Source organism: Nerophis lumbriciformis, linkage group LG30, assembly GCF_033978685.3.
Source record: "Nerophis lumbriciformis linkage group LG30, RoL_Nlum_v2.1, whole genome shotgun sequence".
Classification (NCBI taxonomy): Eukaryota; Metazoa; Chordata; class Actinopteri; order Syngnathiformes; family Syngnathidae; genus Nerophis; species Nerophis lumbriciformis.
Window position 1 is genome coordinate 6,572,587 of NC_084577.2, and position 27,294 is coordinate 6,599,880.

At 39.1% G+C, this 27,294-nt stretch overlaps 1 protein-coding gene across 1 annotated transcript in view; it reads left to right on the plus strand.

Moving 5' to 3' along the window:
• Positions 1-24,391, plus strand: part of LOC133572609 (solute carrier family 12 member 9) — a 115,982-nt gene extending 91,591 nt beyond the window's left edge. The window contains exons 10-13 of the mRNA XM_061925437.2: positions 9,752-9,944; positions 17,867-18,041; positions 20,257-20,403; positions 21,698-24,391. Of these exons, the coding sequence (XP_061781421.2) occupies positions 9,752-9,944; positions 17,867-18,041; positions 20,257-20,403; positions 21,698-22,650 (1,468 nt within the window). The 3' untranslated portion in view covers positions 22,651-24,391. The remainder of the gene's footprint in view (positions 1-9,751; positions 9,945-17,866; positions 18,042-20,256; positions 20,404-21,697) is intronic.
• Positions 24,392-27,294: the final 2,903 nt, after the last annotated feature.

Sequence of the window (27,294 nt, forward strand, 5' to 3'; positions counted from 1 at the left end):
GAAAGTAATCAGTCATTAACAGGAAATTAACAAATACCGGTAGATGAATAAAACTCTAGAGAGAGGATAATACAACAGTGCTCTGTTGCTGTGAAACAGTCAGGCATACACTTTGGTTTAGTTATTGTTTACTATCAACTTTATTTTGCTCAAATATTTGTACGTAGTTAAAGAAATGAAAAAAAATAAGTATGAGTATTGTGTTGATATTGTTATACTGCATTTATGTGTATTTTTCTGATTATAATTGTAATTAAAATTAGCAGGTAATACATGTGATTGGTATCAGCTGGTCTTACTTATGGATGATTGGTATTGGAATTGGCAGCATAAAACTCTGATCAAAACACCCTTATAACAGTCTTCTTCTATAATCTTCTTCCACTGACAAAACAGGTTTTTTTTTATTTCCATATGCAGTACTTTAACATTTTCTGACTTACTTTAGCTTCTGTAGCAAGAATGTGTCTCGTTTTGTTGATGTAAACATGCCCCCTTCCCTGAGGCTTCGACTTCTTTTGTGAATTTGTTGTTGTTAAGGTCTGAACCGTTAGTCCGCCACGCATGTAGAGAATGCCGACTCCGATGATTATCCAATAAAGCAGGACTTTTAAAAAGTTAAACAATATCAGATTAAGATGTTTACATGCATTTTCAAAAGCTGGTTTCAAAGACTCAGGCAAAACATTTCTATTGTTAACTTCTCCCAGTTGGCAGTGGGACCTGCAGTCCCCGCAGGTCTCTTGTGTTTTTTTTTTTCAATTCCTTGTGCTCCTTTCATTGTGCTCTGTCTGGCGCTCTCCCATGGCTCTTTCCAGGCGAAAAGAATGAAAAGCCATTTAGCGCCGTCTCTCCCTAGAGAGCTGCTCTGTAATTAGCATAACTAATTTAGCAGAAATATTTCCCTTTCCCTTAAATTTGGCATTGTGTAGGTGTGTTTGAAATTATGATGTAGCGGAAAAGATGTCTACTTGTTAAATGTGTCTGCACAGGCAGTATACAGTGGGTAAAGGCTTACAATTTGGAGACTGGCTCTGTCAGTCATGCAGCAGTTCTTTTTGTTCCCTATTATTGACGTGTGAATGCAGATGCCTGACTCTCATATTGCCTGCATGTGATTGTGTCGTATTTGTGTGTTTTTAGTGTTATCTTTGAGCGTGATGAGTCCTATGTGTGACTACAGCTTCATATAACTTTTTAAAAAGTACTATTTTTACGATTAGAAATGCCTCAAACACTAAAGAACTTCACACGGTTTCCATGAGATCACACACTCCAAAACGTGTTAGCATATTAGCTAATGCTAACAACGCTAGCTTGATTACACTAAGATAGCAAGTACAAATATGCATGAAAACAAACATGAGAGGGTTTAGTACCGGTAAGTATGAATTGCTTTAGTTTGGCAAAACTTAGATGTGTTGCTTAGAGTAATGAATGAAGAATCCATACGAGTAGTAACGCTATGGACAACTTGTACTTCCGGTTCAAGGCACTGAACAGAAAGAAATACTGTAAACCTGCAACCCGCAGCACACGCATTGGGCGAACTCCTCCAAAAGATGTTGCCATAGCACAAACAATAACACACTTTTTTAAGTTTCTCTGTCGTGTTTTATGAAAACAATTTTTGAATGCAAAACATTATGGCTGTTTGCAGAGAAAAAATCATTAATTAGACGCACCGTTTTATAGGCCCTAAAGTCCAAAGCGTGGGAAAAAGTAGCCACTTTTAGTCCAGAAAATACGGTACTTTTTACTTCTACTTGAGTATTTTTTTAAAGAAAAACACTACTTTTACTCTGTTACATTGCGTTTCATTCAGATTGCTACATTAATGTATGGATTACTGCGTGCAATTACGCGTACTGTTTTGGTTTGTTAAAAACACTTTTTCCTGCAGGCTCTGTTACATGTCTTTATGTCACCAATCAAATCCAACCCCGAGTGAGTTTTTACTCCGTTTCACCAATCAAACCGAGCCTGGCAGTCACATGACTGCACTCAAAAATATTGCTAGTTCCAGTTTAAAAAGTGACATATTGATATTGTAATCTTGCAGCAGTGAAGAAAACGACAGCGACTCACTGTCAGAAGAGGCATCACACCTCTTCATTTAATATTTTCCTTATAAACTACAAAAACAGAGCTGCAATATCATATCAATATTATATCACAAAATTTCAGCCTACAAGAAGTCCACTTCCAACTACAGAAAACCTGTTGTGGTAAGTTGTACATGTTTTTTTCAGTTTTAGCTGCGCTTATGCTAACATTAGTCCTGTTGTAGCATCATAAGCAGTGTTCTGAATTAAAGTGTAATGATAACGGTGTTACTAACACCAGTACTTTTACTAGTAATGATTAATCTAATTAATTACTTTATGTACGTTACAACACCGTTAGTGACACGTTTGGTGCAACCCGGCACACTACTTTTGATGTGGTTGTATGTCAACAAGACAGCGGCAGAAGCACAGCAAGTTCAATGCTGTAAATATTTTTGTACGATTGATTCTGAAAACAACAACCAGCACCACACTAAAATAACTTGATATCAAACAGACGGATGCAACATCACACAACAAACAACACACATGCAAGCACACACGTGGTTTACGCATCTACCATTTATGCCACATGTTTGTTCGATTCTCTGCAACGTCAATTACCGAATGTGCTTATCGCTGTAAACATTAAGCATGTGTGAAGCTTTGAGAAATTCTCAAACCAATTGGCTCAAGTGCTTCAATGCCTAATGAGGCTTCATTAGACCATCACTAGCTAAAACAATCCAGTGAAAAGATTCAACAGAGCTACCTTCACTACCTGCAAACTACGAGTCTGAGCTAACAAACAAAGCTGAGCTAATGCTGCTCTGTCTGAGCGCTGGCGTCACACGTCACTCAGCAACAACTACCGCCTTTTAAATGCACACTCACACATACTGGATTTAATGAAATATCTCAACTGCATATGCCAGATATTAAAGTATTAAAAAAATTAATAATGCAATAATTACTTCCCCAGGTAATTAATTTAATTTATTCATGAGTATTACCGTTAATAATTCAATAAAGTTTTTTGCAAAGTAACGAGTAACTGTAATTAATTACTTTTTCAAAGTAATTTTCCAAACACCGGTCATAAGTGACCGTAAAATGTGCATCTTTTGTTGTACATGTTTTAGCAGTGTTTCTACAGTGTTAGTGCAAGTACCATTAAAAACATAGCTACTGAATAAATCATAAGTTACCCACCAGTTATCAGTACTTGAGTATTTTTTCACTAAATACTTAGTTACTCTTACCCAAGTAATTATTTGGAGGGCTACGGTATTACTTTTACTTGAGTCATAATATTCTGAAGTAACCGTTCTCTTACTTGAGTACAGTTTTTGACAACTCTACCCACTGAGGCATGCAGATGAGCACATTATGCAACACATACTATACATGTAGAATCACTTTTTCATTGGCTAGGATCCAGGACAAATTGTTGTCACATTTGTGCGACAGGTGATCTCTTTAGTCTTAGTTGTGAAACAAACACACCAATAGAGTCTTTACTAAGTCCCATCTGTCATCTAAATTACAACCTAATTCTCTGGAACCGCTTTGATTGTCTGTGTAATAATGTGTGAACTGACCATCTGAATCAACTAGTGAAAGCTTTGTCCTCAGCCAAATCATTAGACTTAATCATTAAAATGTGCTGCACTGCAATAAAACGAAGATGGATCACCAAATATTGGATTTGAGTACAATTTGTAAATTATGGTGTTCTGGCAAAATACATGAATAACCACACACCAAAACAATGTTAAATTGAATTGGCGCACTTTGCCTATCTTCTTGACATGTAATACTATATATCAAAGCTAAGCATAGCAGTCTTGTCCCAGTGTATTATTTAGATTGTTTAATTATTGCTAGGAACTGATGCTTTATTGTGCAATTAACATCAACAGTAAAACCATTTTAACACACTTTTTTTGAACATAGATCAACTCATACTCTTGACAATTACATTTTTGGGTGATATCTACTAGCAGTGGTCTGCAGAAATCAGTGATTTTGTTGTATTTGTTTGACTACTAATCCTACTAGTTAAAAGGAAAGATTTTCACACCATTAACTTAACTTGATGTCTTTACCAGAAATAGTTATTGTGTTGCGTAAGGTCATTCAGTGTCTTACATTGCCTCTCTTTCTTCTTTGTGTGTGTGTAGATAAAGTTTCTGTCCTGGCTTTACCATCATTTGAAACATCATTCAGCGCGAATGTCTGGTCTTACCTGTTTTGATTATCTAAAGGTACTATAGCTTTGTCAGCAAATTGACCATCATCTGGTGGAGAACCAGAGAGAGACAATTGATGGAGTAAGAGAGGCGATTGTATGGCGTTACTATTGTCGCTAATGATGGAAGAGAAAGACATACAAGACGGGTTGAAGAGGTGGCTGAAGTGAGCTTTTATCGTAATTACACCCTCTCCAATAGGATGAAGAAGGGGCCACCAGTGTGGTCAAGACGTAAAAGCAAAGTTTGAAGGAATGAGGCAGTGTCAGATCAAGATCTCTCCTAAAAGGAAAGATCATGGCTAATGTATTATTTATTTCAAACTAAGAATAGTCATCACTGTGATGACAAACTTGGCGTAGTAAATCAACAGAAAACATCATAATGGCACCATCTTCACACTTATTGTCTATAAAGGGGACCTATGATAATGTTCACATTTTCTGACTTATAAATGTTGTTACAATGTGGATACTCTTGCTAAACAATGCAAAACCGTTAAATCATAGAGTTTGTGTATTTGGATGTGAGCTTGCACACAATTTAGGATGTGTCTAACAGTGGGCGCACGGTGTGGACGTACATATGTGGTAATTTTAGTATATGCTTTTGGCCAAGCACCCCCTCCTCTGCTTCAAGATGAGCCGAGACTGTTTGCTGCAGCCTGGAGCCTCCCAAACCATAACCTCCTGCCTTCTGTCTCCAAAAGAAGGAAACTTACATATTTGTATTGTTTTACACGGGACTGTTTTGACACTCTAGCCCATGGGTGTCAAACTCTGGCCCGCGGGCCAAATTTGGCCCGCCGTGTAATTTCATTTGGCCCTTGAGGCAATATCAAATTAACATTAGAGCTGGCCCGCCGGTATTATACAGCGGTGGTGCCGCTGTAACACCACATTCACCGCTAATACTCATACTTGCCAACCCTCCCGATTTTCAGTGCCCCTCTCGAAAGTCTCCCCGGGCAACCATTCTCCCGAATTTCTCCCGATTTCCACCCGGACAACAATATTGGGGGCGTGCCTTAAAGGCACTGTCTTTAGCGTCCTCTACAATCTGTCATCACGTCTGCTTTTCCTCCATACAAACACCGTGCCGGCCCCTGTCACATGATATATGCGGCTTCTACACACACATAAGTGAATGCAATGCATACTTGATCAATAGCCATACAGGTCACAATGAGGGTGGCCGCATAAACAACTTTAACACTGTTACAAATATGCGCCACACCGTGAAACCACACCAAACAAAAATGACAAACACATTTCGGGAGAACATCCGCAATGTAACACAACATAAACACAACAGAACAATTACTCAGAACCCCTTGCAGCACTAACTCTTCCGGGGCGCTACAATATACACCACCCGCTACCACCAAACCCCGCCCACCTGAGCCCCGACATTAATGAACTAGCATCCCAGAAAAGATGCCAGGTATCTGGCTTGGGCACATCAGATTAGATCAGTTTGTCTCAAACTGAGCAGTAACAAGGCCTGAATGGTCGATTTATTCATTGTTATTTTATTTTCAAATGTATTAGCCTGTGGAAAAAGTTAATGTTGATATTTACCTCAGAAGGCTGCAAATAGAAAAGAGGCATTCCATTTTTTATTTACATTTTATTTAATATGCCATTGATGTTTTTTGGTTTGTTTTTTGAAAGTTGATTTTGCACTATTACGTTATATAAGCGTTGCTTGTTCCATATTCAGTGTTAAAGCAAATCAGTGTAGCAAACTGAGCAATAATTAACATTTTATTCATGCACTTTCTCTTGCTACTTCAAGGCTTGAATGTTTGATTCATTCATTATTGTTATTTTATTTTCAAATTTATTATTAGCCTGTGGAAAAAGTTTATTTTGATATTTACCTCAGAAGGCTGCAAATAGAAAAAAGGCATTACAATTTTATTTAAATTTTATTTGATATGCCATTGATGTTTTTTAATTGTTATTATTTTAAACTTGATTTTGCATGTCACTATAAAGTTATATAAGCCTTGCTTGTTCAATATTCAATGCAAAACTTGTTTGGGTCCCTATTAAGAAGGTTAGTTTGTTCAACCTTGGCCCGTGACTTTGTTCAGTTTTAAATTTTGGCCCACTCTGTATTTGAGTTTGACACCCCTGCTCTAACCACAAGGCCACTGAGCCGGTATAAATGTATTTTTTATGTATTTATATTGTACACATAATAAAGTATCACACCTGTAGACCTTTTGAGTGATACAATTTGAATATCACATTTACTGTAGACACCTGATAGCTTATTCTATCAGTAAATACATACTTGTCTCTGATTAGAGGAATTGTGTTTCCGGGCATTTCCTGAACAATTCTTCAAAACCTATCCATAATTGTTTGAGTTATGTTGCTAACAAACAAACCTTGGCGAAAACATAATACATTTGCTGGAATAGAGAAATTCTGCGTTCTGCAAAGCAAAGCGCGCCAACTTTGTCTCCAGCGTTTCCAAGGCGACCCAGAGCCAGCCGGTCACGTTGCACTGCTCAGAGGTAAATCACCCTTTACACTGAAAAGCTACTTGAATAATCTTCAATACATCCATGCATTTTTCCACCACTTGTCTCTCTCAACGACGGGGGGGGGCTATCCAGCTGCACTCAGGCGGAAGGCAGGGTACACCCTAGACAAGTCGCCGCCTTACAAACTGTCACCCAGAAAATATATTTGAAGCCAGCGAAGCCAAACATCAGTTTGTGAGGTATTTACATTATTAAAAGTTATATTGTTAGTTTGCTTTTCGTCAAACTAATATAAACATGTCCACTGTTTACTTCTCAGAAAGTAAACGTTGAAAGATACTAAATAAATAAATGGGTTGTACTTGTATAGCGCTTTTCTACCTTCAAGGTACTCAAAGCGCTTTGACACTACTTCCACATTTACCCATTCACACACACATTCACACACTGATGGAGGGAGCTGCCATGCAAGGCGCTAACCAGCACCCATCAGGAGCAAGGGTGAAGTGTCTTGCCCAGGACACAACGGACATGACGAGGTTGGTACTAGGTGGGGATTGAACCAGGGACCCTCGGGTCGCGCACGGCCATTCTTCCACTGCGCCACGCCGTCCCCTACTAGAGTGAACTTTGTTTACATGTTTACTTTAAGTTATTTTTTTTTAAATATTTGCTTGAAACAGTGGATGTTCCTGCACAATTTTTTGCACTTAAAAATATTGTTTTTTTTAGTAATAACTATGATTAGAACATTTTAGCATTATGTTTGTGTTCAATTATAGCAGTGCTTCTCAAATATGTTCTGTTACGCTTCCCCAAAGAAGAAGAAGATATTTCTGACTATAAATAGTATAATTTGTCTATAAAATTGTTATAACTATATCTCTGCATAACATTGTAAGTTTATTAACATTAAAGGAAGCAACACACCGGCCTTTCCTCGTCTCCCACCTTGGTAACAGTGAAGCCAAGTGCTACATACGCTTCATCATAAACAGTAAAAAAGTATGTGCCCTGAGGTCACACTCGCCCCCTCCTGGCATCACACCGCGCCCCCCAAAGGGGGCCAGCCCCACTATTTGAGAGGGACCGAATTATAGTAAGCGTGTTTATCCTAAACATTCCTGCCACTTCTTTTGACACAGTATGGCATTTTTAAGTATTTTTTTTCTTCTATATAATACAATGATATTGTACCGTGCCCTTAAAACCGTGATAATATTGTACAGTGAGATTTTGATACCATTGCATCCCTTGTTCTCAGTTTAAGTTTAAGTGTCTAGAAAAGCCGGATATAAATCTAATCTATTATTTTTATCATTTTATTCAATAATGTGAAAACAAAGGAAGTTGACCGGATTCCGTAAATGAACAAGGAAGTCGCTACTACTACAAAATAAAATAAAAGTCGCCACCATAAGGGGATGGCGTGGCACAGTTGAGAGAGTGGCCGTGCCAGCAACCTGAGGGTTCCTGGTTCGATCCCCACCTTCTACCAACCTCGTCACGTCCGTTGTGTCCTTGGGCAAGACACTTCACCCTTGCTCCTGATGGGTCCTGGTTAGCACCTTGCATGGCAGCTCCCGCCATCAGTGTGTGAATGTGGAAATAGTGCCAAAGCGCTTTGAGTACCTTGAAGGTAGGAAAGCGCTATACAAGTATAACCCATTTACCATAGATATGGTCATCACACTTTGAAAATGAGTGTGTTTTTATGTGAAAATGAATTAAAGTAACCTCGTCACGCCCGTTGTGTCCTTAGGCAAGAGACTTCACCCTTGCTCCTAATGGGTCGTGCTTAGGGCCTTGCATGGCAGCTCCCGCCATCAGTGTGTGAATGTGTGTGTGAATGTGGAAATAGTGTCAAAGCGCATTGAGTACCTTGAAGGTAGAAAAGCGCTATACAAGTATAACCCATTTGGCTGTCGATAATAGACTTTGCTTACCGAAACCAGATGTTGTGATGAAGTATCCAGTTTTGTTGACGGGCTGCATCTTTGCCCCTGCACACAAATGACGTAGTTCGCCCAAAGCTGACGAAAAAGTCTCATACGGGGTTGCGTTTAGACTGAAGTCACATTTGAAAAGATCATATTGACCACAGACCTACAAAAATGTAGCTGTTTGGCCATAATACCCAGCAATATGTTTGGACGAGAAAAGGTGAGGCCTTTAATCTCACCATCCCTACTGTCAAGCATGGTGGTGTAGTATTATGCTCTGGTTCTGTTTTTCTGCCAATGGAACTGGTGCTTTGCAGAGAGTAAATGGGCCAATGAAAAAGGAGGATGACCTCCAAATTCTTCAGGACAACCTAAAATCATCAGCCCTGAGGTTGGGTCTTGGGCGCAGTTGGGTGTTCCAACAGGACAATGACCCCAAACATACATCAAAGTGGTAAAGGAATAGTTAAATCAGACTAGAATTAAGGTTTTAGATTGGTCTTCCCAAAGTCCTGACTTAAACCCCATTGAGAACATGTGGACAATGCTGAAGAAACAAGTCCATGTCAGAAAACAAACAAATATAGCTGAACTGCACCAATTTTGTCAAGAAGAGTGGTCAAAAATTCAAGCAGAAGCTTGCCAGAAGCTTGTGGATGGCTCCCAAAAGCGCCTTATTGCAGTGAAACTTGCCAAGGAACATGTAACCAAATATTAACATTGCTGTATGTATACTTTTGACCTAGCAGATTTGGTCACATTTTCAGTAGACCCATAATAAATTCATAAAAGAACCAAACTTCATGTATGTTTTTTGTGATCAACAAGTATGTGCTCCAATCACTCTATCACAAACAAATAAGAGTTGTAGAAATGATTGGAAACTCAAGACAGCCATGACATTATGTTCTTTACAAGTCTATGTAAACTTTTGACTACGACTGTATGTTTATCCAAACATCTTTCAATTTTGATGGCATAAAGAGTGTTATTCCTTTTTTCTCTTCCCAGGCCCACTTTTCGATACTTCACCTGGCATACGTGCGTGCTGGGCATTGTGGGCTGTGCCGTCATGATGTTTCTTATCAACGCTATCTACGCCTCGGCCAGCATCGCTTTCATGCTGCTGCTGCTTCTGCTGATTCACTACCTCAGTCCAACCTCAAGCTGGGGCTACATCAGCCAAGCTCTTATTTTCCACCAGGTCTGACACAAACACACACACACACACACATAAACAAAATATTGCCTTGTCATTATTACAGCAACTAAAATCTCACCCTCTCAACTTAAGGGGGGGGACTTGTACTTCTGCCAAGCAATCTCTTTAAAATGTTTATAGAGACACAAACACAGAGACTGTCGCCTCTGTAAGCCAAGTGTATGCAGCAGACTACAACACACTTCAAATGCACTCTCCAAATTCATACTCCGTCATTGTTTTGATTTCCATAACCATCCATCACTTTTATACCAGGTCTAACTGACACACACTGCATATTTTTTCCCCTCGATGCAGTGCTATACTTGCATAGGCACACAATCTTACGTCATCAGTTCGCTATGTCCTCTGTCGGTAAGCCTGTTGCTCTCAAGGTGACGGACCACTGTTTCCAACAAGGCTTGTTGCCAAGGCGGTTGATGGTGGTTGTCAAGAGGCAGAACATTATTACAGCCACTTAACTTAATGCACTTTTCCTTTTTCCCAAATCCCTGCCTTCTTTTTGTGGTTTACTCATTCTTTTGCCTTGGCAATATCAACAATAAAACTTAGTATAAGCAGCTTAAAGGCCTACCGAAACCCACTACTACTGACCACGCAGTCTGATAATTTGTATATCAATGATGAAATCTTAACATTGCAACACATGCCAATACGGCCAGGTTAGCTTACTAAAGTGCAATTTTAAATTTCGCGCGAAATATCCTGCTGAAACCGTCTCGGTATGATGACGTCTGCGCGGATTGTAGAGGACATTTTGGGACAGCATGGTGGCCTGCTATTAAGTCGTCTGTTTTCATCGCAAAATTCCACAGTATTCTGGACATCTGTGTTGGTGAATCTTTTGCAATTTGTTCAATGAACAATGGAGACAGCAAAGAAGAAAGCTGTAGGTGGGAAGCGGTGTATTGCGGCCGACTTCAGCAACACAAACACAGCCGGTGTTTCATTGTTTACTTTCCCGAAAGATGACAGTCAAGTTTTACCATTGGCCTGTGGAGAACTGGGACAACAGAGACTCTTACCAGGAGGACTTTGAGTTGGATACGCAGACACGGTACCGTGAGTACGCATGCAGCTGCGGCTTCCAAACATTTGATCGCTTGCCCGTACATGCGTGCTGCTATGTGCATGTCACGTACGTAACTTTGGGGAATTTGGGGAAATAAATGTGCTGTATGAACTTTGGGGAGGCGAACGGTACTTTGGGCTGTGGGATTGAGTGTGTTGTGCAGGTGTTTGAGTTGTATAGGCGGGTTATATGGACGGGAGGGGGGAGGTGTTTGTTATGCGGGATTAATTTGTGGCATATTAAATATAAGCCTGGTTGTGTTGTGGCTAATAGAGTATATACATGTCTTGTGTATTTACTGTTTTAGTCATTCCCAGCTGAATATCAGGTCCCGCCCGCCTCTCACAGCATCTTCCCTATCTGAATCGCTCCCACTGCCCTCTAGTCCTTCACTCTCACTTTCCTCATCCACGAATCTAGCTCGCTCAAATTAATGGGGAAATCGTCGCTTTCTCGGTCCGAATCGCTCTCGCTGCTGGTGGTCATGATTGTAAACAATGTGCAGATGTGAGGAGCTCCACAACCTGTGACGTCACGCTACTCGTCTGCTACTTCCGGTATAGGCAAGGCTTTTTTATCAGCGACCAAAAGTTGCCAACTTTATTGTCGATGTTCTCTACTAAATCCATTCAGCAAAAATATGGCAATATCGCGAAATGATCAAGTATGACACATAGAATGGACTGCTATCCCCGTTTAAATAAGAAAATCGCATTTCAGTAGGCCTTTAATTACTTAATTTACAGGGATGTTTGCACATTTTATAGCCACTGTAAGTACCTCAAAGACTCAACAGCAGCCACTGTGACTGAATGCCAGTTAGGTGACATTGCAGAAACTGAAACTGAAACAGAAGCGCTCACAACAAAAACACACTAAGAGATAACAAAGCTGCTGACAACAGTGTTAAGGGAAGACATGGCGGAGAAAAAGGCAAACTGATGCTGATGGTATCAAGTGAAGAAATAGACGGAGATGGAATATAAGCATGGTGCGCGGGTGAGTGATTGAGCAAACTAGATGATGGATGAGACTGAAGCGTCAGACGAATGATGATAGCCTGATGAATGAGAAGACAGAGGAAAATGGGAAGATAAAAGAAGACTGATGATAAGATGAGTGTAGACAGTTGATCTGTACTCCGAGACAGTTCTTTGTTCTTTTCTGAATTGGACGCAAGTATAAATAGCCTTAAGGTATTAGTATTGGAAATAACAGCATTCTAAATTGGTCAGGCACACAAGCATTCAAGAATATTAAGATTTTTTATTTGCAGTCTTATCTGAATCCCAAGACGTGTTCATTTTCTTAGTATCTGAATGTTCATTTCATGCACAGCAAATGTTTGGAGGTATATTTTTAATCAAAGAACTCTGTATTTCCCCCTACTTAGGGATGGGAATCGAAAACCGGTTCTTGTTCAGAACCGGTTCCCAGTGTATCAATTCCTTGGAATCGCTTGCCCTTTAGTCAAACAATTTTCTTATCGATCCTTTCAGGTGGAAATGAAGTCATTACGCAACGTGCGTAGTGATGTCAGATCTCAAAATGGCGAAGCACGGCGCAACAAACGCTCTAAAGTTGACTACATTTTACTTGAAAAGATTGCAACAGCGCTACTTGTAATAATCATACGCTTGCGAGTTCATCAAGAAGAGGACATATGAGCAATATGCTGAAACATTTGAACACACAACATGCGATAATTATTTATCCTATCTAATCCCAGCATCAGTAATGCTAGCATGTCATCTGAATACAACAGGTACTAACACCGCCTACCATGTTAGCGCTATTATTTGTTAAACGGGAACTGAACTAGGGCTGGGCGAAATGGCCTTTTTTTAATATCTCAATATTTTTAGGCCATGTCACAATACACGATATATATCTCGATATTTTGCCTTAGCCTTGAATGAACACTTGATGCATATAACCACAGCAGTATGATGGTTCTATGTGTCTACATTAAAACATTCTTGTTCATACTGCATTAATATATGCTCAATTTAAACTTTCATGCAGAGAGGGAAATCACAACTAAGTCAATTGACCAAAACTGTATTTATTAAACAGTTATTAAGCAGTGGCACAAACATTCATGTCATTTCAAAACAGAAAGTGCAAGATTGTCAGAGACATTTTAAAACAAGCTATGAGTGCACTTTTGTGCATGATGTCACTAAGATGACATATCAAAACAACACTAAATTAAAGTGCACTTTTTGTACAGAACACCACTACAATAGTTTAAAACAAATAAAGTACACTTTTGTGCATGATGTCACACAAGATATTTCAATAACTGTCAAATAAAAATGAGCTGCATAATAAGGAATCAAATAGTGTATGTCCTTCGCTATGTCGTAGGTTCCTGTGGACGTTATCTCCTTCTGTTGTTGACTATTTTTTTCATACGGTGTTGATGTGGAAATGGTTGCCTCTGCATTTTGTTGATGTGGCACCGAACGGAGATGTTGACATGCGGAGTTTCAAACACTCTTCATTCTCTAGCGGGTGACTGTTCAAATGTTGCTACATATTAGCAGTAATGCTACTTTTTGTAGCAACGTTTTTGCCCCATACTTGACAAATTACGGTTGTCTGTTCGACATATTCCCGCTTGAAGCCAAACCACCGCCAGACGATGGACCCCTGCTGTTTTTCTTGGGAATTAATTCTTCCTTCATTTGTTACCAGATTGGCACCTTCTTTGTCTCGTATTACCACTCGCACCACAGCTAACGTTACCCATGCCGCTACCTCTGCTCCGCGAGGGCGTATACGTATGTGACGTATGTAAGAAGGTGCGCTTGTTTTACGTCTCTGTGAGAAAGAGAGACAACAAAGAGTGAGAAACGCCTGTAGTGTAATGCCCGCAGCTAATAGCAACTGCGTGAGAACGTATACTCGAATATCACGATATAGTCATTTTCTATATCGCACAGAGACAAACCCGCGATATATCGAGTATATAGATATATCGCCCAGCCCTAAACTGAACTTTTTTGGGAAATTTGCCTATGGTTCACAATCATTATGAAAGACATGACGACGGATGGATTTTGTTTTAATGCATTCTAAATAATAAATACATTCGATCAAGTCTGCTTACAATAGAGCCTATGGGAGCCATTCAATTCTGCCTATAGAGCCCCTAAAAAAACATCCAAACACTTCCATTAGGGTTTCATTGATATACATGATGTAAATATATATGTAATGTAGTAACAGAGACATCTAGTGGTTAGAGTGTCCGCCCTGAGATCGGTAGGTTGTGAGTTCAAACCCCGGCCGAGTCATACCAAAGACTATAAAAATGGGACCCATTTTGGCACTGAGCATGAACGGTCGGAATTGGGGGTTAAATCACCAAAATTATTCCCGGGCGCGGCCACCGCTGCTGCCCACTGCTCCACTCACCTCCCAGGGGGTGATCAAGGGTGATGAGAGGCATGATTTATGATCTACAATAAAATTATAGGGAGCAGAGAAATGAGGAAGTAGCAGACCACTCGATGATGAAAACATAGGGACAAGCGGAAGTGGTTATGTCACCGCTATAAATAGTTAGTCTGTGTTAGCGCTTATAAAAACAATAACACCAATACTTGGTTAATATTCAAGTCATGAAATATAAATTGAGTGTTGTTGGTGCTTTTTTAATGGTTAATTGGATTTTATGGGCGAAATAGTGGAGCTCCTATTGGCTCAGCAGTAAGCAGACTTTTATTTACGTTTATTTCATATATAGAATGCATTGAAAAAAATCCATCCGTCGTCCTGTCTTTCATAATGAATGATAGGCCAAAATAAAAAAAATAAAAAGTGCAGTTCCGTTTTAAATAGAAATGAATGATTCTCATTTAGATGAGTATGACAATTAGACAGATTCTGACTGGCTCTGAGGCGGGCAGCCCCAGTTCTCGTTAAGTTAAAGTTAAAGTACCAATGATTGTCACACACACTAGGTGTGGTGAAATTTGTCCTCTGCATTTGACCCATCCCCTTGCTCACCTCCTGGGAGGTGAGGGGAGCAGTGGGCAGCAGCAGTGGCCGCGCCCGGGAATCATGTTTAGTGATTTAACCCCCAATTCCAGTTCTCGTCTGCCGCTAGATGAATGTCACAGAGCAGCGCCTAAGTTTGGGGTCAATAGTTTGCATTTTCGATAGGTGAATGTTCAATTGCAGTGAGAGAAAAGTTGCATGTTTTCCTGCAACCAGATTTTCTCTCAGTCATTATATTAAACAGGTGAAACTCATAAAATTAGAATATGGTGTAAAAGTCCATTCGTGTCAGCAATCAACTTCAAATGTGAACTAATCTGTGATATTAACTCATTACATGTCAAGCCTTTATTTATGATTTTTATCGTTATGGCTACAGTTTTTGAAACCTTACATTTTCTGAGATTTTCAATTCAGTTTTCATAAAGTGTAAGCCATAATCATCAACATTATAACCTATAAATACTTGATATATCTTACTTTGCATGTAATAAGTTAATATCACATGTTACTAAATGTTAAATTATTGTGCAATTTGCACATGATTAAATTCTACAGAAGAAAATGAATTTCTTATATTTATTTACAAAAACGGTTGTTTTTTTTCTTCTATGCTACATGTGTGCCTCTTGAAACCTCACTGTAGGCTTTGTAAGGTCATGTTACCTCTAAACTGAACACAATTGATGCTAATCCACCCTTTTGTCTCTTCTTGTTTTTCAAATTATGACTCAGTTAGAGAACTGTTAAGAAACCGAATCGTTCAGCAGAATCGAACCTGGAATCGGAACCGGAAACTTTTTTTTTTATCAATTCCCATCCCTAGCCCTACTATTATATGACACGTCTTTTGGATGCACTGCATGGATGTACTAGAGTTCTGGGAGGATTTTAAGTATTTTATTGATTATTGTTATAAGACTGCTTTCAGCTTGTACTTCAGCTTTGTTTTTTCTTAGAGCTGTACAATTAATCGAATTTTAAACGTTATCACGATTTTGGTAGCTACGATTAAAAGAGGGTGATTGTCGGTGATATTAACATTTAAAAAAGTATTTCAAACCAAGCACGGTCCACTGTCTCTTACATAAGACAGTGGACTCATGTAAGAGTAAGTGACAACAGAGGTTAAAGGTATATAAGCCAGTAGCTCCCAAAAATATGAGGAAAAATAAATGCATTATTACATCAATGCCCTCCCCTCCAGTGTTGAATCGCTAAATCTAGCGACTTTTTTTTCTAAACAGCTATTAGCGACAAATCTAGCGACTTTTTCAATTGATATTGGAGACTGCACGCAGCAGTTACTGGTCTCAGCGAGCAGTGACGGATGCTACTGGTCAGCTGATGCTGCTGCTCTTGGAATTGTGCAAAGCCCCGACGAACAGCTACAAATGTGAGTGTGCCCAAAATACAGACGACCGTAACATCAGCCGTGTACCGAGGGACCCCGTAATCATTCACCTCTCAAAGACACGCTAAAATAACGTACGTAATAACGTTTTTTTTAACCAAAGACATATGTTCTATACTGTGAGCAGTACAATGAATGTGTTCTTTTCTGTATGCCTTTTGTGCATAATACTATTTTTTTCACTTATTTGCACTTTATGATAGCACTCTCCAATGGCGTATTTATTTTAGGCAGCCCTTTGTCTTTTGTACATTTTATTTTATTGTTAATTGTGTTTTATAGTATGTTAATAAAGACAGACGCAAAATTAATTGCACACCTCATTCTGCTCACTTAAGAGACACAATCCACTTTGCACACATATAGTAGATCAGCTTTGTGTGTGCCATCAAGTTTCCACGTGTTTTAGTACACGCAAACCTTTAGTAAATCAGGCCCTAAATGTGAATACTAATGAACAAAAACACAAAGCTTTCCTTAAAGCCGTCTTTGAGTTTATGGATAATGTTTATTTAGCTTTTATTCATCAGACTATTTCCTTACGAGTTACATGATGAACCGGCCTGTGAGAAACACTTAAAGAATGATGTTAGGTATTAATTATCGTGATTTATAATCGTGATTTAAATAGTGGTAAACAAAAAAAAAAGATTATTTTTAATCGTGCATTCCTACTTGGTGGTATAAGATGTTGATTTTTGGAATACAGACTAAAGGAACAAAGCCAAATGGCGAGTCTGCAAACTAGTCAACCAGGGGCTGGCAAAAAGTGGACAAACCCTATGACATTGTTGCCTAGCAGCAACATGGGCCCAAAGAAGACTCTGACAGACGAGACGACATCAGAAGGTTTTTGGAGTTTCTTAGGGAGGACATTTCTGCTGTTTAACTCCAGTAAAAGTTATCCAGAAGCTTTTGGAGGAAATGAAAGAAAGATCGGCGTATGTGGAAGTTTTGTAGCCGTATAAACGGTGTGATTGCAAGAGGGAGGACGGGGGGAAACCCAGTGAGCTGGATGTCAGTTTCATTAAGCAACAGGTTGCTGTGGCCGTCCGGTCCAAGAGGATTGAAGTGAAACAACAACATAAAGCCTTGGCACCAACTGTATTGGAGACTAGCAGCAGACTCACCGTTACCAGTTCGTGTTTGTTCAAGAATCTCACACCTGACAGTTTTCAAGCCAAGGGTGTCAGCAGACAATTCTATGATTGTGGTCAGGATTTATGGTCAGGTAAAGCACCAAAATAGTATACAACCAAAAAAAGAGTTCAGGAAGTAGAGGTTTTCTTTAACCGGAAGTGTGGAAAATAATATTTCACTACAAACATTTCAATTTACTATGATTACAATTATAACTTTCAGAGAATATGATGCATTTCTGTTTTTTTTCTATTGTCTTATTTTCTGTAGGTGCGCAAGTATTTGCTGATGCTAGATGTGAGAAAGGACCATGTCAAGTTCTGGAGGCCACAGGTTCTGCTGATGGTTTCCAACCCTCGTAGCAGTACAGGCCTCATCACATTCATCAATGATATTAAAAAGAGTGGACTCTACGTTCTGGGACACGTTCAACTCGGAGATCTCAGTAAGAACGCCTTTTAACGTACACATTTTATTTTACCAGCTTTAGGTAAATTGTTTTTTTCCCAGCACTTAACAAAACAAGTGCCAGACTGCAGCATGGAGAGACTGAGAAAATAATGAAAGTATAAATTTATGATATAGTTTATGATTGCATCTGTCACAATTGTTTTTATTCCATATATTGCAGTGTTCAATCAATCAAACGAGATTCTCAATCAGGATTGTCGCATATTTCACTCAAGAGTAAACACATCCTAAAGACTTACAGTGTGTAATTCAGTTTCCCCCCTACCATCATCAGGTTTACTTTAACTTATTAAATCTTATTTTCCATACAGCGTCAGATCACAAGATACATCATAAAAATACACTTTTCCGACAGACCTGGCTGGCACCTCATGTATAAACCGTGCGTATTCACAAAAACCTGGCGTCCGCCCTTTTTCACGGCAAAGTTAAGATGTATCAAGAGTGATTTGAACGTGGACATGCGCGGTGTCTCACGCCAACTTGGCTGGCGTACGCACATTTCTACGGGCTGGGGATACTTTGGCGATATACAGAGGTTGTCATTTTGGCTTTGCAATTGATTTCCATCCATCCATTTTCTACCGCTTGTCCCTTTTTCAACAATGTTAAAGATTGAGACACAAAATTCACTTTTTCACCAATACATTTAATGGTTCATATTTATAATTGTAAGGATGTTGATTAATTTATCCACACGATCACTTATGCTTAGCTATTAATTCCTCATATTAACATTTATGAAGACGTCCAGGCAACAATTTTTCCACCTATTGCAGTTTCAATGTATTCTTGTGACTCCAGCACAGCTTGGTCAGTCGAGCGGACAGCAGCAGCTGGTGGTTGCGGTAGGATAATGGCACCGGAGACGGTGGAGGAAGGACTCAACTTTGTCACATTGCTGCTACTGCAAGTAGCTCCCCTGTGTTGTAGTAACACATTGAGTAATCAAACAAGAGTCAAAGTATGCTGACATGTTTAAATTTAAAAGATTTCAAACCAAATATTACATCATTTTCACATAAAACGCTAATCTGGCTGGTAGCAGGCTACTGTATAAACACATTTTGTTATAAATTACAAAAATTATACCTCTTCTGAAGTTTTACGTAATCATTTTAGTATCTATCTTTACAAATGGGTTGAGCACTACTTTATCTCCAGTCCCCTCACCTGTTTTGGCCACATCCATCTTCTTCTTCACCTTTTTCCTGATGTAGTAACACTTATTACATGTTTGTTCCTGTGTGCGGTTCTGGGACTCCACTAAATTGATAGCCTTGCACACTTTATCCCACTCAACACTATTTTGTTCGCTGAAAATGCCAGAGGACAGCGTGCCAAAGGGTAAATTTATTTTGGCGTGCCTTCACTGTAGCAAGAAGCACCTCCAACGCCTTGTCTGTGGATTTAGTCATTTTCACCGTCTTTCTCATTATCTTTGGGTTTTCTGATTGTACATAGTGTGGGATCTCAGGCACATGGCTAATTTGAATAGCCACTCTAACATGTGCATTCAATTCGGATGTACAAACAAAATATGCTAGAATTAATGTGTGTACACATTTTTATACATCTGAAGGTTTTTATGCATACTTTTTTGGATTTGCGCGTACACCATTTTTATTTTGTAAGAAATCTACACAAGTCTTAATACATGATGCCGCGGGTCATTAACCTTGTCATTGTATGAAACAAACTGATTAGCCTTACTTTAAGATTTGTATTTACACATGTCTGTCTCTATGTACTGTAGTCATACATTTACAATCCTCTTCTGCTCTTTGTATCACATGCACTGTACTGTAAACACTTATTTTGGAAAATGATTACAGAATCTTAATACGGTTTGTTTGCTTAATATGACAATTACATAACTGCATCCATCCATCCATTTTCTACCGCTTGTCCCTTTTGGGGTCGCGGGGGGTGCTGTAGCCTATCTCAGCTGCACATGGGCAGAAGGCGCTCCATCTCCAAAATGAGCATTTATATACTGATTAAGGAGGAATTTTTGATGCATAAATTAAGATTGTGGAGGTGGTCATAAAGTTGGGGTTAATCACTGATAATGTAAGAAGAAAGCTAATCATTTTAATCACAGCTAATCACAACCATAACTGTTAAGGTTCTTTTTAAATATGTACCTTATTTTTCCATTCTTCTTACAATCCCGCCCTCACTCTCAGACACGTTGCCCTCTGATCCTCTTCAATCCCAGTATGCTTCCTGGTTAACCCTGGTGGACTATCTCAACATTAAAGCCTTTGTCAACCTGACATTGGCTGATTCAGTACGTCACGGGATCCAACACCTCTTGTTCATCTCTGGACTAGGTCAGTGTCACCATCATTACTTCTCGTTGTCCCATAAATGTTCAGTACTGTATGTCTAAGGCGTAGAGTGTGCTTTTACATTTAAAGGTGCACCTGTACATTTTACAGAAACTATATGAGTTTATATAGACTCACATGTTTAATTGGCAGTATCATACATATACATTTTTAACAATATGTTTCACACATTTTGGTTGTATTTAAGGGGGTTTTATGGGGTAGTTAGTTCCCTTCTACAGTAAGACAAACTATAACCGCAGAAGGACATTTTCAGTTTCCATGGGAAGTAAAAGTATAAGGCTTGCTTCTAAAATATCCAATATAAGCGCGCTAATACAAGAAGTCCTGCAGCGTGTTTACTTTTGTAAACCTGGCCATCCAGTTAAAAGCTAAATGTTTTTAATAAGCAGACAACATTTTCGTTTAATTTGTTTCACGTCACAGAATAATATTAATTACTATGGCTACAACGGTTAGTCAAAATAATCAACAATATTATAAAAATGTATTGACAAAGATTTGTTATTAAAACATTTATTGATAGACCGCCAGTAATGTTCATGTTTACAGCTTTATTCCTTAAAGAACATAATTGCTGCTAAATAACTAACAGTACTGGATACAAATACTTGTTTTTTACAGGACATCTTGCACTTTACATGGAATAAAGTAAAACCTATTGTGTATTTTGTTACAATTTGATTTACTATATTGGGTTTTAAAAATAACTTAGTCAAGTCGCGGATGTTGAATTCAAAAGTGCAAAGAAGATCATAAGAAATAATCGTTTGAGTCATTGACCAATCAAACAATAATCGCATCATCTATACAAGTATTATAATAATCGTTAGTTGCACCCGTGTTGATTAGGATACTATTCAATTAAATGTTGGTGTCTCACTTTGTAGAAAGATGTCTTCAATTGTAATTCTTTTTTTGGAGCAAATTGTGAGAATTGACAATGTAATGTTAAGTCGAGTCAAGTGCATTTTATTTCTATCGCGCCAATTTACAACAGAAGTTATCTCAAGACAGTTCACACATAGAGTAGGTCTAGAACCACGCTTTGTCATACATCAAAGAGAACCAACATAAGCTAGCATTTGGCGACAGAGGCAAGAAGAAAACTGGAACAGAACCCAGGCTCTGTAGGGTGGCCATTTGTCTCGACCAGTTGGGTTAAGAGAGAGGTTGGATAAAGAGAAAACAGAGTTGAGGGGTTGAGCTTTAACTGTGTTTAGAATCAAACAATCTGTAGTGACTCATTGCCTTGTCTATTTTGTTTACATTCCAGGTGGAATGCGTCCCAACACACTTGTCTTGGGTTTCTATGACGATAGTTTGCCAAAAGACAAGCTCTCTCCAAGTCAGTCCACAGATCTTTCAGCGTCTCAGGATCTTGAGCAGCACACCACTCCCTTCCATTTTGCTTCCCTTCGGCGGTCTAGTAACGGTACTAAAAAGGATAACGCCCTTGACGGAAAGGTTCTGGGGGCCGAGGAGTACGTAGCAATCATTGCGGATGCCATGAAAATGCTGAAGAATGTGGTTCTGGCCCGTTATTTTAACAACTTTGACCGAGAAAAGGCTCTGTCAGCGGCCTCCTCCTCTCCAGGAAAGAGTTCTGTCTACGTGGACGTGTGGCCGGTCAATCTGCTGCGTCCAGACAGCTCCAGCTACGTGGATACCTGTTCTTTGTTCTTGCTTCAGCTGGCATGCATTCTCAACATGGTGCGATCTTGGCGCAAAGCCACACTCCGTCTCTTCCTATGTGTGGAGGAAGGGCGGACCGTGAGTGGCTCAGAGGAGAAGCTAGGACAGCTGCTGAAAGAGTTGCGAATAAAAGCTCAAATCTACCTTGTGCCTTGGGACCAGCAGGTGGCGCTACACTGGCAGCGACAAGGCGGGAGAATTGGAGAAGAGAACAAGCAAGCGTCAGAATCTCTCCAAACCGTCAAGGAAGGAGAGAGGCGGGGGAAAGATGAAGAGGATGACGATGATAATTACGCCAATAGCTTCCCGAGCAACACCACGCGCCTATCAGATGACTACTTGTCAGCTGTCAATCAGCTGATCCTAGACCAGGCACGGCCACCACCGACTGTGCGCTTTCTGTACCTGCCCCGCCCCCCGGCTGACACCCGCCGCTACACTGCTTACTTGCACCAGTTGGAGCTGCTGACACAGAACCTGGGCCCAACTTTGCTCATCCACGGTGTGACGCCTGTCATCACCACTGATCTCTGAACACTTCCGCTCACACGCACTAAGCTGTGACAGGCTTGGCGTCGGTCTTGTTGACTGCTGTTGTGTGAAGGTGTGAACTCCTGTCCCAAAAGCTGACTGACTAAACTGACCAAACGCTTGACCAGCACAATATGGACCAAACCCGAAAAAAGCCCAACAACTCATATAATATTTTTCTAAGGAATATTTCAAATGAAACTGTATTTATCACAAAGCATTGCACAAAAATACTATAATGCATCGAAACAGGATTGTGGTCTTCAAGTTAAAATAGTATGACATGATTATGTTTGTCTGTACTGGTTATATTATTTATATGTGTAACAGTACGCCATCATCACGATGCCGCCGGTTAATTTTCGGTAAATTGAAAGGGGAACAGTACTTTTTTGGCAATTTTGTCCATCATCCACAATACCTATGGTAGAAAAGAACACACATCTATTTTCTGTTCATTCTAAATAGTAAGAAACTTATAACAAGAGGCGGCTAACAATGTAGGTTATGGTGATTGACCTATTTCTCCTATAAAACCCTCTAAAAAAAAAACCATCCAACAATGTTGTAAATACATAGGGTAAGTATGTATGTATTTTAATGTAGTATCAGGCACATTGATGATATTTAACTTTAACTTTAACATGTAATAGTTACAGTATTTTGGTCATTTTAAGCATTAGCAGAACTTCTCTCCTGGGTGCATTGATTTCACAGAGCCCATAGCAACGGACGCTACTTCTGTCAAGAACTACTACAACTACTACTAATCATGACATACTTGGTGAAAGACAATGGGACTACTTTGGGACAATTGATGATCTAAAACTTTATCTTTTTGACCCTCAATATACAAAAGATGAGCTAAAAACACCGAGCATCATGTAGCACTAATGATAAGTGCTAAACAAGAAATACAAACATAACATAACAAAACAAAACAGTCACTTACCAAGCCACTCGCACTAGTCACTGGTGGGATGTTTATATCTTTCAGCACAAAATTGTGCTCCCCGTAGTTGGTGAATTCAGCATAATCCAACACTCCTCAGGTAAATAATGCTTGGTTGAAATGAGAATCTTGCTGCATCTTCCTAGCGATGTTTTCGGATCTAAGTTAAATTTCAAAGTTGATCAACTTCTTGGCTAATGGCCACAACTTTCTGTACGGGTTTGAAACATGATTTATAATGCAGCACAAACTTTTACCAACGCAGAGGCGAGGCAGAAGCAGCTCAGTAGCTGTGTTACCTTTTGCAAGTGGCACGAGGAGCAGTGTGAATGTCTCTATGAGCAATGCGCTGTTTTACTAGACCAGAAAAGTAGTTCCTCAGCATTAATGCTTACAAAAACAATGTCGCTATAGCCTGGTTGATATGCGTGTCACGACATATATGTACATAAATGGAGCGTTGTTGGCGGTTTTTACCTGCATTGTTAGCTACCTCGTGCTAGCAGTTTTTAAGTATTTAGAAAGCATAGAAAAGAGGAGAATGTTTTTGTAACACACATAGGTTGTAAATGATTGAAAAAAATCCCAAAAAGTGCAGTTTCTGTTCAGGAAACATAGTAAACAGCTTTCATGATTTAAAACAAATAATTATTTTAAAAAACTGCTGGTCCAAAAAAAAATTAATATAGAGACAAATGAAAGGATACTTTAATACTTCTTGTGCCTTAGAGATGCAAAAGCACATCCAATATAAGTCAATATAAGCTAAGCTATGAACAAAACAACTTTGTGTTATAGCTGACAAAGCAAATTAATGTAATATTTAGTGAAACATCTTAGCTTGATTTTTAGAATATGCCAAGGACCAATTAACTAGCCACAAGCCGATAATTGCTGCGGGGCCACACTTTTGGCATTCCTTTTTTTAGGAAAGTACAACAATGCAGACCAGTGCAACAGTAACAGTTTAAATGCTTATGTTATTTTTGGTAAATGTTACTTCAGTACTTCCTGAAGTGCAGCATTAATAGTTCTAGCTTGTTGCCCTGTTCACTATCTCTACTGAACGACATCAGCACACATTTATGCATATCACCGGGAAGCTGAAGGATACAGGCGTCTGGCTTCTGCTTGGCTGTGCTCTATTTGTTTACCGAATAGATGCGTAACACACTTCCTGTCACTCACTTTTAATGTTTACCATGTTGGAAATCGATTCGCCTCTGTACCAAATTATTTGGTTAATCCACTTCAAAATACATGTGTCGTTACTAGGGATGGGTACCATATTCAGTATTTGTATAGACACCAACCTAATTCTGTCGGTATTACCAGTTATCGAGTCACTTAAAATCAAAAGGTACCTTATTTCAATAACTTTGTTGCTCTTGATATAAGGTCTGGTTGCAGACTAAACACCGGCTCAAACACTCAAACAAGATTTCAAGCAGCGCTCAAAGCAGACTCAGCTTAACAGCCTCTCAGAAACGTTTCAATTTTTAATGCAAACAAAGCTACCGGTAGTATGCCTGATAAAAAAGCGCACGGACATAAAGTAAGGCTCCACTTTTCCATGCATTAGCTTGATGCTAATTTTGATTAGCATTAGCAGTTTTACACGGCAGTTTTAACACCTCCAAATTTGAAAATGAAAACTACACCTAGAATGGCCTTTAAATAAAACAGCTAGTGTGTAATAAGTACAATAATTACAGTACAAACACTTTGTAGGGTGCAACATAAGACTAGACTGGCACATTCAACTTAATGGCTAAGACTACTAGGCTACACACCGTAGTCTATACACTACTGCCATCTAGCGTCTTGGAATTGTAACTACATTTAAAATCAACTTTATGATACTTGCAAATGAGCCTCAGAAATGTAATAAGAAAACAAGCTGTAACAACTGGTCGGCACAGTTATCCTCATCAGTACATTTTTAAATGTTACATTAAAAGATGAGAATTTATTATAAAATAATTAACATTTCTTTACACACACATGAATACCGAAAATGGGTATCATTGAGTACCAGTATGGATTCCTGGGTACAGTATCGGTTCAAATGGGAAGGTACCCATCCCTAACTGTCACTCGCCTGTCTATTATAAAGAGCATCCATGAGTCATATCTATGATAGCATAGGAACATTTTCACTCATCAAGACTACCACCTTCTCTCGTCTCATATATTTCATCCTACACTTTAAAGACTTTTCCACTGTTCGATGCAGTCTGAATTTGAAGTGTCCTCTTGCTTCCCCTGTGACCTCCTTTTTTTGCAAGGGGTTAAGGAGAGGTTACCCCGTCTCATTTCTTAAAACGATCATTCCGTGTGCCTTCTGATCAAAAAAAGTACCAAACTTGTAAGCGATTAAAAGTCTGGAACTACCGGTAGTCAGGTCTAGATAGAAAGTTGGACTGTGTTCATTTTTAGAGCAGGAATATTCACGACAGCTGCTTTTACCAATTAACCTTCTTCTTGTGTTGACTTTCTGTTCACACCTCTCGCGTTAACGGTTCAGTTTTGACCCGCGTCTTAAATCAGCTGCTAAGTGTACGAAAAACAATTAACATGTCTGTCTTCTTATTTATGTGCAGGTGGCAAAATGAGAATCCCTTAAAGCTCACGTGATAGGGATAGGAGATAGATGTCTTGGCAGTACACTTATAAATTCAGCTTGGGCTCTTATTATTGCTTTATAATCATCATTTTATCACTGGGTCGATAACAACCCTAACACTACAAATGTAATCATTTCAAGCACACTACTTCAAAAAATTGTAAAATGTTATTAATTGTTTTAATTTTCTTGTATGCATTTAAAACCTAAAACAGGTCAGTACCGAGCCTAACACAAGAGGAATGTTAAGGTACATAGGAAAAAAATATACATGCTGTCCACATTTTTGCAGTTGATGAGATATGTTAATCAGATTCAATCTATTTACTCAGGGGTTATCAACGTATTTATTCACGTTACATTTTGAAATCATACGTTTCCAGATCGGTGGATTGGAAGGGATGGCCCAATTCCCTGATTTCCCTTGTTCATCAAATATGATCCCTCCCCTGGACTTTTTCTCTTGGGTTATGTATATTGTGTTAACAAATATACGAGTTGATTGCCCGATTGCTACCATTGATCAAGCTATGCTACAGTGAACACTGCAAGAAATTGAAAACCATCTGAAAATATTCAGGCATCTAATGGTGCCCATAAAGAGGTGCAGTAATACCTTGGTTTTAAAAATATGTCTCGGTTTTCATGCACTGTCCCGTTTTTAGAACAAATAGTCACATTGGTGACTCAGTCTCTGTTCTTACCTTATTGAGTATGGGTGTAAAATAAGCCTTTATATAACCAAATAAAGTTGTAGCATAATAGTCCAATCAAAGTCAACCTTAGAGCTTTAGAGTCTGTATTTCCAGAGTGTCAGCGAACACAACACACTGCTTAAGGGCTCAGGGGTGTCCAAACTTTTTAACCTTGGCGGCTACAAAAATTTTTAGCCGGGAGCCAAAAGCTGACTGCATGTAAAGTAACAATAAATATAGCCAATACATCTATATGTGTACATATTATATTATTATAATCAGTGACGTGCGGTGAGGTTGATGGCTGGTGAGGCACTGACTTCATCACAGTCAGATTTACAAACATATGAACCCTAAAGAGTATCCTATTCACC